We start from the raw sequence: 12,635 nt of genomic DNA, 5'->3' as shown, positions 1-12,635 counted from the left end.
ACCAGACTCCACACTCCACTTAAGTTTTAATTCAATAAATTTGAGACTCATGTAACCATGCCCCTAGGAGCAGAAGCGACATCTCCCCCACACATGACTTTCAACAAAACTTGCAGTAATAGTCAATACTATGCTACCTTAAACTTCAACCCAGCACAACTTCAAAAGTGGCTGATGCTGTAACTAAAGTGTGAAGGTTAATCAAAATGGGGCATGAGGGATTCATGCCATAGGGATTCATGCCATTGTTCTTGTAGAAATGGGCATGTGTTTTGTTTAAGGCAACAAAAGATTCAGAGCACTGCTGTCTAGTCAGGGCTCTCTTACAGGCTGGTACGCGTTACAAGTCATATACACATGTACAAATAATCTCCTTTACACACACGTGCAACCCTCCAAATTCTGGCAGAGTACGTATACAAGTGCCATCCTGGGTCAGAGCTCTGGTCCACCTAGCCAAGTATCCTGTTAAAGGGAAAAGTATTTATGCAGAGCCTATCCAGACTGATCTGAACCCAGTCCTTCCTCCCATACTCAGAGACCTATGTCTTAACTATTTTGAACTGCACCAAACATCTGATAAAAACTAGCTGCTTATCAAGAACTGCTAAATTAAAGGTCTACACCTTGTTGAAAAGTACCATGTAGAGGACAGCTTACACTAGTCCTACATACTCCCCTTAGACTGGGGCGGGCAAAATACAGCCTGCCAGGCCATTCTATCTGGCCCACGAGGCCCCCCCCCTAAAAAACAATTACCAAACTGCGGGTGCCCCTCTGAAAGCCAGTGGGAGGCGGGCTTTCAGAAGTTGCATGCCTTGGGACCAGGCAGCCACAGTACCTCCACTTCCGTCGGGCTCCTGGTACTCCAGCTGGGAGCCCCACGTGGAGGTACGGAGCATAATGGCATGCGACTAGACAGCTGGTGAGCAGGGAGGGGAGCTCCTGCCTGCAGCACTGAAGCTGCACACGGTGGCACAAAACTCACCCAGCCCACTGGCGCGTATGTGGGTGGGTGTTGGGAGTATTTGTCGATGCACAGTATGTGTGGGTGACTGTGATGTTTGTGGAGTGGCCCCACCCACCCTCCCCATGGCACACAGCCCCTGCTGCCAGCCGCAGCAGCAGGCGGCTGGGCTCTTGGGGCGCTCACGGCCTGCAGCAGGCAGAGCACCCCAGTAGTGCGCGGCTGTGGCCGAGTCCCAGGAGCTGCACATGACACAGAGTTGGCTTGGCCCAGCCCATTGGCACACACCTTCAAAATAAATCGGTCTGGCTCTGTGCCAGCATGTGGGACTCCTGGCACTGCAGGCAGGAGCTGTGCACCAACAGGCCAGGTAAGGCCAGATTTGTGCCTCCACATGGGGCTTCCAGCACTCCAGTGGGGAGCTGAATGTAGAGGCATGGATCCAGTCTGGCCCAGCTCAGTGATGCAAACTCCCAGCCGCACTGCTGACAGCCCCACATGCTGGCACAGAGCCTGTCTGGTTGGGCTGCTGGCATGCACTCCTGGCTATAACACCAGAAATCGCACGTCAGAGCATGAAGCCTGGCCAGTGCAATGGTGCATGTACCAGGAGCCATGCACCATCAGGCCAGGCCACCAAGTGCAGCTTTCTGCTGGAGTGCCGGAAGACCCACATGCTGGCATGGGGCCAGCTTGGTTTGAGGTGAGGGTGGGTGCCAGTGGCCTGGCCCAGGCAGGCTCTATACTGCCACATGCAGCTTTCAGGACTCAGCTGTAGCTCCGCACCACCAGGAGACTCTGCCTGTCATGGGCATGACACCCTGAGGGCTGCTGCTGTCACCAGTGGCACAGGCTGTGTACCATGGAGGGGGGGTGGAGTGGACGGGCCCAAACCCAACCCACACTCCTACACCCACGCAAAGGCTTCCCACAGCCCCACACACCCCTTTACAAACCCCTCCGGACTCCACACTCTTTCACAACCCCCCCCCCCCAGCCACACCCCCCACATGCAATATACAAAAGAAAGATTTATTTTGAGCTATTACGAAATCACTTCTATGCAAATGCATGTAAATCAGGACAATTTTTAAAAGAAATAAAACTGAATATTTATACTAAAAATCAAACACCTACTATACGATTGGTTTTTTTCCAAGTTCTAAGATGGCAAACCCCCCTCCCAAAAGGAGAACTTCCAAGGGCAGGGGGAAGGGACCTCCAGTGGCAAAAGTCAGGGGTTAGTAGGACTTCCAGTCCAAAGATGGCAATTGGGGGTGGGGGGCGGACTACCCTTGCAGCCCTAGACAGCTCACCAAGAGTCATTAAGTGGCCTTCCAGCTGAAATAATTGCCCACCCCTGCCCTAGACTATGTAGCAAGGTCCTCATTTCCATTGCTATGGCAGCCTGAAACGTCAGCATTATCTTCATTTAAGGATTAAGGCTGTTTTTGAACTGAATAGAATAAACACACTCAGAATAGGAGCCCACAGATGTGTTTGTTTTATTTTAGCCACATTTTCAGTTTTGGGCACAGTCCAATTTTTGTACAGACTGGCTGCACCCCCAGCATAGAAGTTAGCTTGAAGGAAGTGGAATGGGTCAAAGGTTGGTAGCTGCTTAGGACGGCTGAAGCTCTTGGCAGCCAGAAAGATGTAAGAGGCAGTTTGGGATGAGCATAACGGGTAGGGAACTCTACGCAAGGATCATCAGTGAGAACAGGAAGTCTTGTGATTAGCCAAGTTCCACTCAAGGCAATTTACAAATACTTTTAGGCTGTCAATATTAAGTGTAGAGCCCATCATAAAAGAAACTGAGGACCAGGGGGTACCTTACACATTTGCTATTTACAAACAAAACAGACATGCCATGGAGCAAAGGCTAGATCAGGTAAGAAAAAAAAAAAGGTTCACACAGGACAACTGCATTTACTACACTTTCCAATTTGGGTGCCTGTTTGTAAGGCAGTCAAATACAAAGCTAAGGTAAGGAAAGGAAACTTTCAACAGTGATCCCAAAAATTACATAGCCAGGAAGCATACTGCAATCCTCAGGGCACTGGAATAAGAGCGAGACTCGAGCTCTGCCATTAAAGCAGTGAGAAGCTTAGACCATCACACAATCATCTCTCTCTCACCTTGTTAGTAATGAGATAGCTAGAATGATCCAATCCTGTACATTGTTTTTTCCTGCCCCAAGAGCAGAAATGGGCAGGGCCCATTTTCCCTCCATACAGGGTAAGTGGCAGGAAATAAGGAGGAGTGGAAAGGGGAGATAGAAGTTGCATGTGGAACAAAGGAAAGGAACCAAGATTTGAAATGCAGCAATGGAACAGATAGAAACAGCATCATACTGGGGAATGACTATGGCATTAGACATGCAAAAAGATATTGAGGGACAGTAAAACACTGAAATAAATAATGCAAGTCTAACCACTAGGTATCCTAAAATCCATGCTGGAAGGCAGGTGAGTCTCAGAAGAGATGGATTTAAGACAGCTTGTAAAACAATCCCGTTTCAACCAGTAAGGTGTGCAACCAGTTGGAACAGGTTTGTTGTATGCTTTCCAGGCATTTGATTATTCCCCAAAGACGGTCTTTCAGATGAAAAGAAGTGCAAGTGGCATTTCTACAGACACACACAGTACATGCTAAATTTGTGTAAAAGGTCAAACACTTCCTGCAAGAGGAAAGCCTCTGCAGGGGTTTTAAAGGTGACAAAATACTTTTGACTTTGAACTTCAGCACAAGTCTGTGACTGCTGAGCCACTTCAAACAGAGCTCAGTGCTGAGCTACAGACAGCAGCCACTGATCACCGAACACTGGAAGTTAATTTGAGAAATGTATCCTCCCTCAACCCAACTCCACCCCAGCTGGTGGAGGTTTTCAAAGGGCTGCAGTGGTTGCAGTGAGTTTCTTCTATTGTATTCACCATAAGTTTCCACCTGGCACTCAGGTCATCTATAACCAATTTTACACAGGTATTGAATTAAACCACCCCGTAGTTTAGCTGCAGCGTTACCATTTTGCACTTATTCAGACTGCAACATGTTTTCTGCCCAGCTATTAGGCCAGACTTCAAGCATGGCTATAATCAGATCCAAGAAGGTGATTTACCAGTAGTCTTTAGTTGAAAGCGAAGTGTATATATCTCACTTCAAACAAAAGAACAGTCGTGACTCTGTGCAGTGGTGGAAGCAGTAATATTATAAAAGCTCTCTACATCTGTAGGGTTTGCCCCAAGGCCGTGAGAAGTACGACTACCCTTATTCTTCTGAGGCATTGTGGAGATGAGCTAATTTTGGCCAGCCCAAAATAGTGGAACCCAGGTGTGCCAAGACACACGCTCAGACCAGAATGCAGCTGCAGAGGAAGGAGGTGGCAACTCCTACTGAGGGTGAACACCACATTCGGTACACATTTTCCCAAAAAAGAAAAATTGAAAATTGAAGGAAAACTCAATTGGGCAAGACTTGGAAAGTTAAATTCTAGATGAAAGAAATCCACAAAGAGGAAAGTCTGCAGTATGGAAAGAAAAGGCAATGGCTGTGAATCAGGAGACTTTAAAGTGGCCTCCCTTTAACAAAAGGGAGAGAACCAAAACAGAAAAGTCCTGGAAGATGCCTCCTGGGTTACTATGCCTGCCCCAGGATAGCCCAGGAGCAATAAGCAGCACATCCTGCCACCAGCACCAGAGCCTCAAAAACAGACTGCATGGCTTGGCTTGGCTCCAAGCCTTGAGGTCACACCAAAGCAGAGAGCCTAAAAACAAGCTCTGGACACCAGCTACATTTTTGGGCACCAGAAGACAGGATTTGCCCCTCAGCAATGCTCTAGGGCTTGCCATGAAGGCCGTGTAGTGACAGTTCTAGGGCATTGGAAGCAACCACTTAATATAATCCCTTCCAGTAACCAACCACACTGCCATGAGAACACTCGGTTGGTTTCTGACCCATACTCCTCTTAGTGGGAAGGCATTCCAGACCTTCATTCTTCTGATAGAAACTTTCCAACTTCCAGCCTAACTTTATGAAGCAACACATTGTTGTGGTACCAGTATTGCCTTTAGTTGAATAACTCTGCTAGTGTTTGCTTCCCTAATTTATAAATAAAGCTAAATGACATACCTTCTCCTAGCCTTCTTTATATCCATTGTCTGAGCTCCTTTACGGTCCTTTTCTAAGATTGGATGAAGAATCCATCACCGACCTAAGCCCTCTTCTGCACTTGTTGCCTTTTCATTCATTTTTATTTAATATGGGTGATCATTCCACTCCACTCAGCAGGATCATACATGCAACTAGGCAGTAATTACTACAGTATTAAAGTCATGACAGAAATGTGGATTCAATGGAGAGAAATGTTTCCCAGAAATGTTCCACAATTCCATCCTGAAAGGGGTTAAGCAAGAATGACCTTTATTTAAAAAAAGGAATATTAATTAGTTCAAGTGGTAAAAATGGTAACATGGAAGTTTATACTCCTGGCAAACTGAAACCATAGTATATGTAAGAGATGGGATACCTGTAAATTCACCCTTCATGGTGTAGACTTCCATAAATTCCAGGATACCAATAGGAAGGGAATACAGGGCAGAAACCCACAACGTGTGATGCTTCCATGCAGATTATAAAACAAAGAGCAAAGTAACCTTAGCCAACTAAGCAGCAGCATCTCTGATGCAAGCTAATATTGAGGCAGAAGTGAAAATATTCAGACACTACAATGATGCTTGGCTCAGTTTAGAATACAAATTAACTTGAACTGGTATCTAAGAAATGAGTAAGTTTAGTCTGACTGGAGGACAGATCAAAAAAAGTGCCCCTATATTACTCACTAGTTCTAGTTTGCTATTGTAAAATGGCCAGCATGGATTGGGACAGTTTTATAGCCTGTTTAGACCATGCTTTGCATGATTATGCACCTGAAGTTACGACACAAAAATCTAATTTAAGACATGCCAGGTTCAACCACTGCAAAACAGCTTCGTTTCTCTAAACAATGTTTAGGATTGAATTCAAAAGCTTCTTGCTTCTATGCACAGGCACTGGTTTTTCAAGAAATCTGGTACCTTCAAAAATGTCAATCACCTTTACAGTTTGCTTGTACAAGGAGCCACATTTTCTGATTAATTTACTTAGCTAAAAGAATAATTAAAAGTATTTGTGAATGTATTATGAACGCAGAACCTGCATTTGCTTTAGTCCAATTTAGGCAGGAACAGCTGATGCAGGCAACCAGTCCATTTTACAGTCAAAAAATGACAAAAGTATACAGGAGAACTCTCTTTATTTTTAATTAACAACACTGCGCAATTAAATAGTACTTGAATGACAGAAAAAATACTGGGTTTTATTTGAGATAAACCATCATTTAAATACCTTAACATACGTTGCATAATGTTATGCTTGCGTAAGGTTACATTTTCATAGAGTAAGCATTAGAAACTAAACCAATCCAAATACTGTAGACACCACAATTCTCAGAGTATTCTACAACAGCAAGTTTTATTTTTCGGTTTAGCTTCTTCATGTCATTGTGTTCATTGCTACATTTTTGCATTTAAAAGATGAGTGAAATTCTCCAGGAAACTTGGGTTTCCAACATTGCCAGGTTTAAGTCCTGTTATATCAACATGTTGGCAAAAGGAAAAACAAAAGAACAAAAACAAAACAGCCAATTATTCCTATATGTAGGTTAAAGAGAAAAAGCAACATACCGACAAGGAACATGCAGGAAGTAGTTACAGGGATAGAGAGATTCTATTTAATAATCAATACCAATTAAGAGGTTAAGAGAAGCAATTTATCATGCAAATTAAGCTATTATGGGAAGCAAGGAAGTAATCTTGCCAGACTCAAAAATATTTCTTTTAAAGTAAAGACACTTTTTTTCCAAGCTAAAAAATGTGTCCTGAAATAAAACTGGTGTAAGTATACTTTCCTCACGTAGAAGTGACATCCTATATGTAAATGCTCTGCAGAAAAAAAAAAAAAAAAAGTCTTAGCAGAATCTTCTATGGATATTGAAACAAAGTCATGATCTATAATCCACTCAGCAGAAACTGCCCAAATTTCAAAGTAGCATTTAGATCATTTGTCTCTAGGCTATAAAAAGATAAAAACACAAGGAATGATTTCACCAAATGATTCATAGGGAGTCTATGATGAATCTGTATGAATGCGCACAGGAGACCAGAATCTTACAGACTTTCTTAAAAATGAAAGAAAGTTACTCCTTCATGATACAATCTAGATTACCTCATTATGGCATTAGGAACAAACATTTTCTTCCCAAGTTTGGAAAAAAGAAAGAGCGCAGAAGGGAATTATAAGTTTACATAAACTGCTATATCCAAGAGTTTCAATATCCTACTCCCAGTGAAATCAAAGGGGAATAGAAGCAAGGTTTAACCTCTTATTTCAACATGCCCGATTATTCTAGAACATAAACAGACATTGTTACAACCCCTTAAATCCTAGAAGAACACACTAGACTACTACAGTAGTTTTAGCCCCAAGGAAGGTAGAGGTAAGAGATTCTGTAACATTTTCCCAATCTTCAAATAAAATGCACTTCTAACCATATCAGCCTACTTTGAAGTCTTTAACCCGACTAGCAAGAAAGCCATCCTGTGATGATGAAAAGTAACATAGTGCAATTTTAGTATAGTTTAAAACATGAGACATCTTCACAAAGTGTGCACAAACAAAATGTATTCACAAATGTGTGCTCAAAAAAAGAATATGTTGCCATCATTATAAAGGTATGAGAGTATCGGAGGAGTCCGTTTTAAAAATTCCCTTTGGTTGACTTCTTCTTCTTCTGCTCATCTCTCTGCTTCTGCTTCCTCCTCTTGCTGCCTTCTTTGTATCCTGAGGAGACATGGCTTGTAAAACACTATTCATAATATTAAACTGACTTTTCCTTTATAAAAATGAATGTGTTCTCCAAATGGGGTGGGGTGGGGGGAAATGAGACATCTTTGAAGTTTTGGATGTCTTGAACCTTCCCAAGCACCTCAAAGCCATTCAAGGAGAGCATCAAAACAGCTTATAAAAATGGAAGTAATAAATAAGTCCATAACATATACAGCAAGTAAGTGCCATTTAAATACTGCTTACAGTAGTTGAAGTTACCACAGTATTTACAGTTTGTATGCCCATTCTAAGGATAAGGCATATTATGATTCCTGAGTAAATAAAGCAGCTAAATATTGACATTTAATGGTGTCCATTTTGTTCTTAAATAACATAATAGAACATGAATAGAACATAAATAGAACATAAGCTTGCTCATGCTCAACTAGCAAAGGCGATTTAACTTTTTATTGAAGTCTTATGCTACACACATTTTTACAAAGCTAAGCTACTTTAAACGCTAGCAATTATTTATCTTCACTGGAAAGAAAATAGGCAATTAAGCTACTGCCTCCGCACCTCATATCCATTCCCCTTAGTTTTTCTAAAGCGCATGCAATCCCCTTAGCAAACTGTCCCATGCATTAACCACCAGGCACAAATGAAAGCCAGATAACATATCCATTCCATCTCTTACAAACTTTGAGGAAAATGGAACATGCCAGTAGGCTTTGTATTGTAAAAATCAGCCATGCAAAACCAAAAAAGAAGAAAAACTCTGCTCAGAATTTAAATCTGAAATTAAGCCAGAAAAAAAATTAGATCTCAATAATCGATACTGTATCCTCAAAGACGAGTCATACAAGGCTTTAAAAAACAGGACATGCTCTTAAGCTCAGCAATACTTGGTCAGAAGACATGGCAGAACCAAAGTTAATAGTTTTCTACAGCATCTCTCAAGTTCTCAGTTGAGGACAGCGCCGACCTCGGAGGCTCGAAACGGATTCTGTTCCCAATTCTATCAGTAACCGCCCATATGAACTTGGGCAGGTTAACTTAGTGCCTGTTCCTCCTTCCATGCAATGTCCATAGTGGTTCTTCCCCATCTTTACATGCTTTGAAATCTATGTAGTAAGGAATTATTTAAGGGCTAAATATTCACCATGGTGTCATAACTGTGTCCTCCAACAAACTGAATTCCTCCGTAAAACATGAATTAAACAAAATGTTTTGCAAAAATCTTGTTGGTCTAATAAAAGACATCACCCCTACCATGAACCCAGATTGCTTTTTCCTCTAGGCCAATACGGCTACAACCTGGATACCTATCTAAAACATTGGGAGTTTCACCTGCATTGGAATTACAGCATTTAACTTTCTCTATGAGGTCAGAAGAACCATAAGATTCGAGAAACAAGTTCACTTCTGCATAAGCAAACAACCTTTGTACTTGTCCGAATGCTTCCATTTGTGACAGCAGTGAATTTGTTCCTGGATGCCTGCCAGCTATTCCGCTGGATTAGCAGCATTAATTCATACTATATAATGAGTTACCACAGGATTTAAGATATTGGACTACTTATTAGTTCTGCCATGTGCTATTAGTATCTGAAAAGTTAGCTTGGAAACTAGCTTATAATGCTTAAGGAAAAATATATGGTGTTATTCTGACACTAATTTGTAGAACTGCTGACAGAGCTTTTCCTCCTGAACACTTCATACCACCCTGGGATTCAGAGATGCACTTCCTACCAGGACTGAAGTATTTCCCCATTATAAGATTTCGCTCCATGTATCTGAGAAGTTCACCCTGAAGGGGAACCCCCTGGGCCACTTGCACTTAACCAACACAGGGAAATACCCCTTGGTCTGCCATGTACCCAGAAGAGGCTGGAGGAAACTAGCAAGGTGATTTAACTTTTTATTGTAGTCTTGTGCTACACACGTTTTTACAGAGCTAAGTTACTTTAAACTCTAGCAATTATTTGTCTTCACTGGAAAGAAAATAGGCAAATAAGCTACTGTCTCTGTATCTATAGCATATGGGTCCCTTGAAAAAGCAGAGAGAAAACGTTCCCCAGAAGAAGGCTGGGTGGAACATCACCTAGAAATAAGATACGAAAGCTAGAAATTCTCTAAATTTGAAGGATTTGCCCCTTTAGCAAGAAATTTGACCATACACAGTCAAAATGGGTCAATTTAACAACGATATAAAACATTAATAAGGATGTTCCTGAAGGAACTTGTAGAGGCCACCAATTTGCACCTCTGTAATTTCCTAAATTTGTCTTCTTAAAACACTAAGTTTTGAAGGGCTTTTGATGGCATAGTGCTTTTTAAAATCAAGTATCAAAAAAAAACTCTATACCATTTAAAAGGGCCTTAAAAAGTCTAAAATAAACTAACATGAATGTGAACCCACCATATTTCATTGCAAAAATAACGCAAAATATTTTAATAAGGAGGGACTAAGGTAGAGACATCCGATAGCAAGATCCCTTCCCAGCCTCTGGAATGGTCAAGGGACAAAATGGAAACCCAGCAATAGGCAGACTGGCCAAAACATGAGTGAATATACAATTATGAACATTCCTGTATAATCCACTGACATTGGTTTCATTATGTTGACTGGTGCTAGCAGACAGCCTGACTGGCAGCTCCACCGGGGTGCTTGCCACTTGGAGTGCTTGTGCAGGCTGCAGAGGAGCCTGCACGGGGAGTAGCAGAGAGACACTCCCCACCTCCCTGGAAGGATTTTAAGGGGGAGTTATGTGGCACCACACCTGTGGGTGCTTGCCACTTCAAGGGCCTAAGCAGCCTGCAGGTGACTGCAGAGCTGATCAGGCAGTCACATGACAGCCAGCAGGCTGCCTGATTGGAGCAGGGCTGCACAACCGCAGCATAAGAACAGGCCCTGAGGAGCAGAGCCAGCAGGGGTTGCTGGGACACAGTGGCAACCCCAGTGCACCCCTGATGGCCGTAGTCACTGCTTAGGCGACAGGGGTGGGTGGGGGGCAGGCAGGAGCACCAGCGCTCCCCTTGCAAGTGCCGGCTGGGGAGCAGGGCTGCCAGGTGAAGCAGCTGCGCTCTGAGGTGGTGCGTGAGTGCCAGCTGGGGAACGGGGCCACCAGCAAAAGTGGCCATGGCCACTTCAAAAAGCACCTGCGGTGAGATCAGCTATGGGGGTCTCCCCTTCAGTCATTGATTGGTCACTGGGGGGCAGGGCAGGGCACATGCCCCGCCCCCAAGGCACGGCAGGGCACATGCCCCGCCCCCAAGGCACCAATTGCCCATGCTGGGACGCTGCCAGAGCAGAATTTCCTGGCTAGAGTAGTGCTTCTCCCAGGAACATTCTGGAGGTCTAGGGTAGGAATTATGGGGGTGGAGGTTTTTAGGGACATGGGGGGGGTCCCAAGCCCTGAGGAAAAGGCTTTGGACCTAGGGAAGAGTGAGTGAAGCCAGCCTTGCAAAAGGGGCTCAGAGCTGTGGGCCTACACAGGGGCTAGGCAAGCCCCTCATTAGAACTGGCAGGGGTGAGGCCAGGGGCTCGAGTGAGCCCAGTTAAGTGAAGGGCTGCCTCACATAAGATCTCAGAGGCTCTAAGCCAGCCCAGCTTGTGGTGATGGTATTATGGTAGGACCCAGGGGGACCCCTCTGGAGCAGGAAGGTCAGCCGTTGCCAGGCTGATTTTCTGACCCCTCAACTGGTCACTGCAAGGTGGCTAGGGCTGAAAGGCTGATGGGCAATCGAGCCTACCACAAGCTGTGGCCAGAGCTGTGTAGAGCTACCAGACTGGCCTGGAGGCAGGGCCAGAGCCTAGAAGAGGCTGAATGTCCCCTCTTAGGAGGTGACATCACAGGCAAAAAACGGGTAGGAGTCAGCCAACATGCAGGCTGCTATGAAGGAGGCTGAAGCTCAGCCTCTGGATGGGAGTCATCCTTGACTTGAAACCTCCCGAGCGAGTTGGGCAAGGGACTGACAACGAGTGTTGAGATGGAGGCTGCAACAGTGTGTCCAGGAGTAGCTCAGTAGGGAGAAGGACCAGGGCAGGTAGGCCTGTGCTGGTCCTAGGGAATGTCTTAAAAACTACACTCTGCTGGGAAGCATGGTGTGGTGGGGTTGCCAGTGGCAGGGCAGTCCTCAGGAAGTGCCACACCAGTGCCTCTGTAGCAAACAGCAAAAATGTGGTGCTGGAAAGCCTCAGCCCTGGCTGCCTTGTGTGCGACCCTGTGGAAGGAAAATGCCAGGGCAACAACATGGAGGCCCAGAGGGCCTGTTGTCCAAGGTCTTTAGAGCAAGACTTGGGCAACAATGCAGGTGCCAGAAGGATCTGAGGCCTGAGGGAGAGTGCTGAAAAACACCTCCCTCACATGAGGATCAAAGGGAGCAGGAGAGCACACAAGCCTCCATGGCTCACCAAAAGCATCCGGGAATGTCTCCTTGCTAAAAAGAAGGTGTATACCCAATGGAAAGAAGGGGTCATCACCTGGGATGACTATTCTGCAGTCGCTCGGGGATGTAGGGAGGCACTTAGGAAGGCCAAAGCAAAGATGGAATTAGGACTAGCTTCTCAGATTAAAGACAATAAGAAGTCCTTTTTTAAATACATAAGGGGCAAAAAGAAGGTCCCGGGTAACGTGCGGCCCTTGCAGGACGTGTTGGGAAATTTGGTCGTCACACCAGACGACAAAGCTAACATGTTTAACGATTTCTTTGCCTCTGTCTTCCTAAGTAGGGACCAGACCAGCCATCTCCCTGCTGGCCCCCCCTCGGGCCCCAGGGGAGGCACACCTGGGTCAAAGGTTAG

The 12,635-nt window shown here is 44.7% G+C and overlaps 1 protein-coding gene across 1 annotated transcript in view; it reads right to left on the bottom strand.

Moving 5' to 3' along the window:
* Positions 1 to 6,240: 6,240 nt before the first annotated feature.
* DNAJB6 (DnaJ heat shock protein family (Hsp40) member B6) overlaps positions 6,241 to 12,635 on the bottom strand; it is an 80,321-nt gene continuing 73,926 nt past the window's right edge. The window contains exon 10 of the mRNA XM_019530596.1: positions 6,241 to 7,843. Coding sequence (XP_019386141.1) covers positions 7,761 to 7,843 — 83 coding nt within the window. The 3' untranslated portion in view covers positions 6,241 to 7,760. The remainder of the gene's footprint in view (positions 7,844 to 12,635) is intronic.

This window comes from Crocodylus porosus, unplaced genomic scaffold, assembly GCF_001723895.1.
Source record: "Crocodylus porosus isolate Cpor-Errol unplaced genomic scaffold, CroPor_comp1, whole genome shotgun sequence".
NCBI classification, from domain to species: domain Eukaryota; kingdom Metazoa; phylum Chordata; order Crocodylia; family Crocodylidae; genus Crocodylus; species Crocodylus porosus.
The sequence above is the reverse complement of the archived record's forward strand: the minus strand, read 5'-3'. Positions and strand labels throughout refer to the sequence as shown.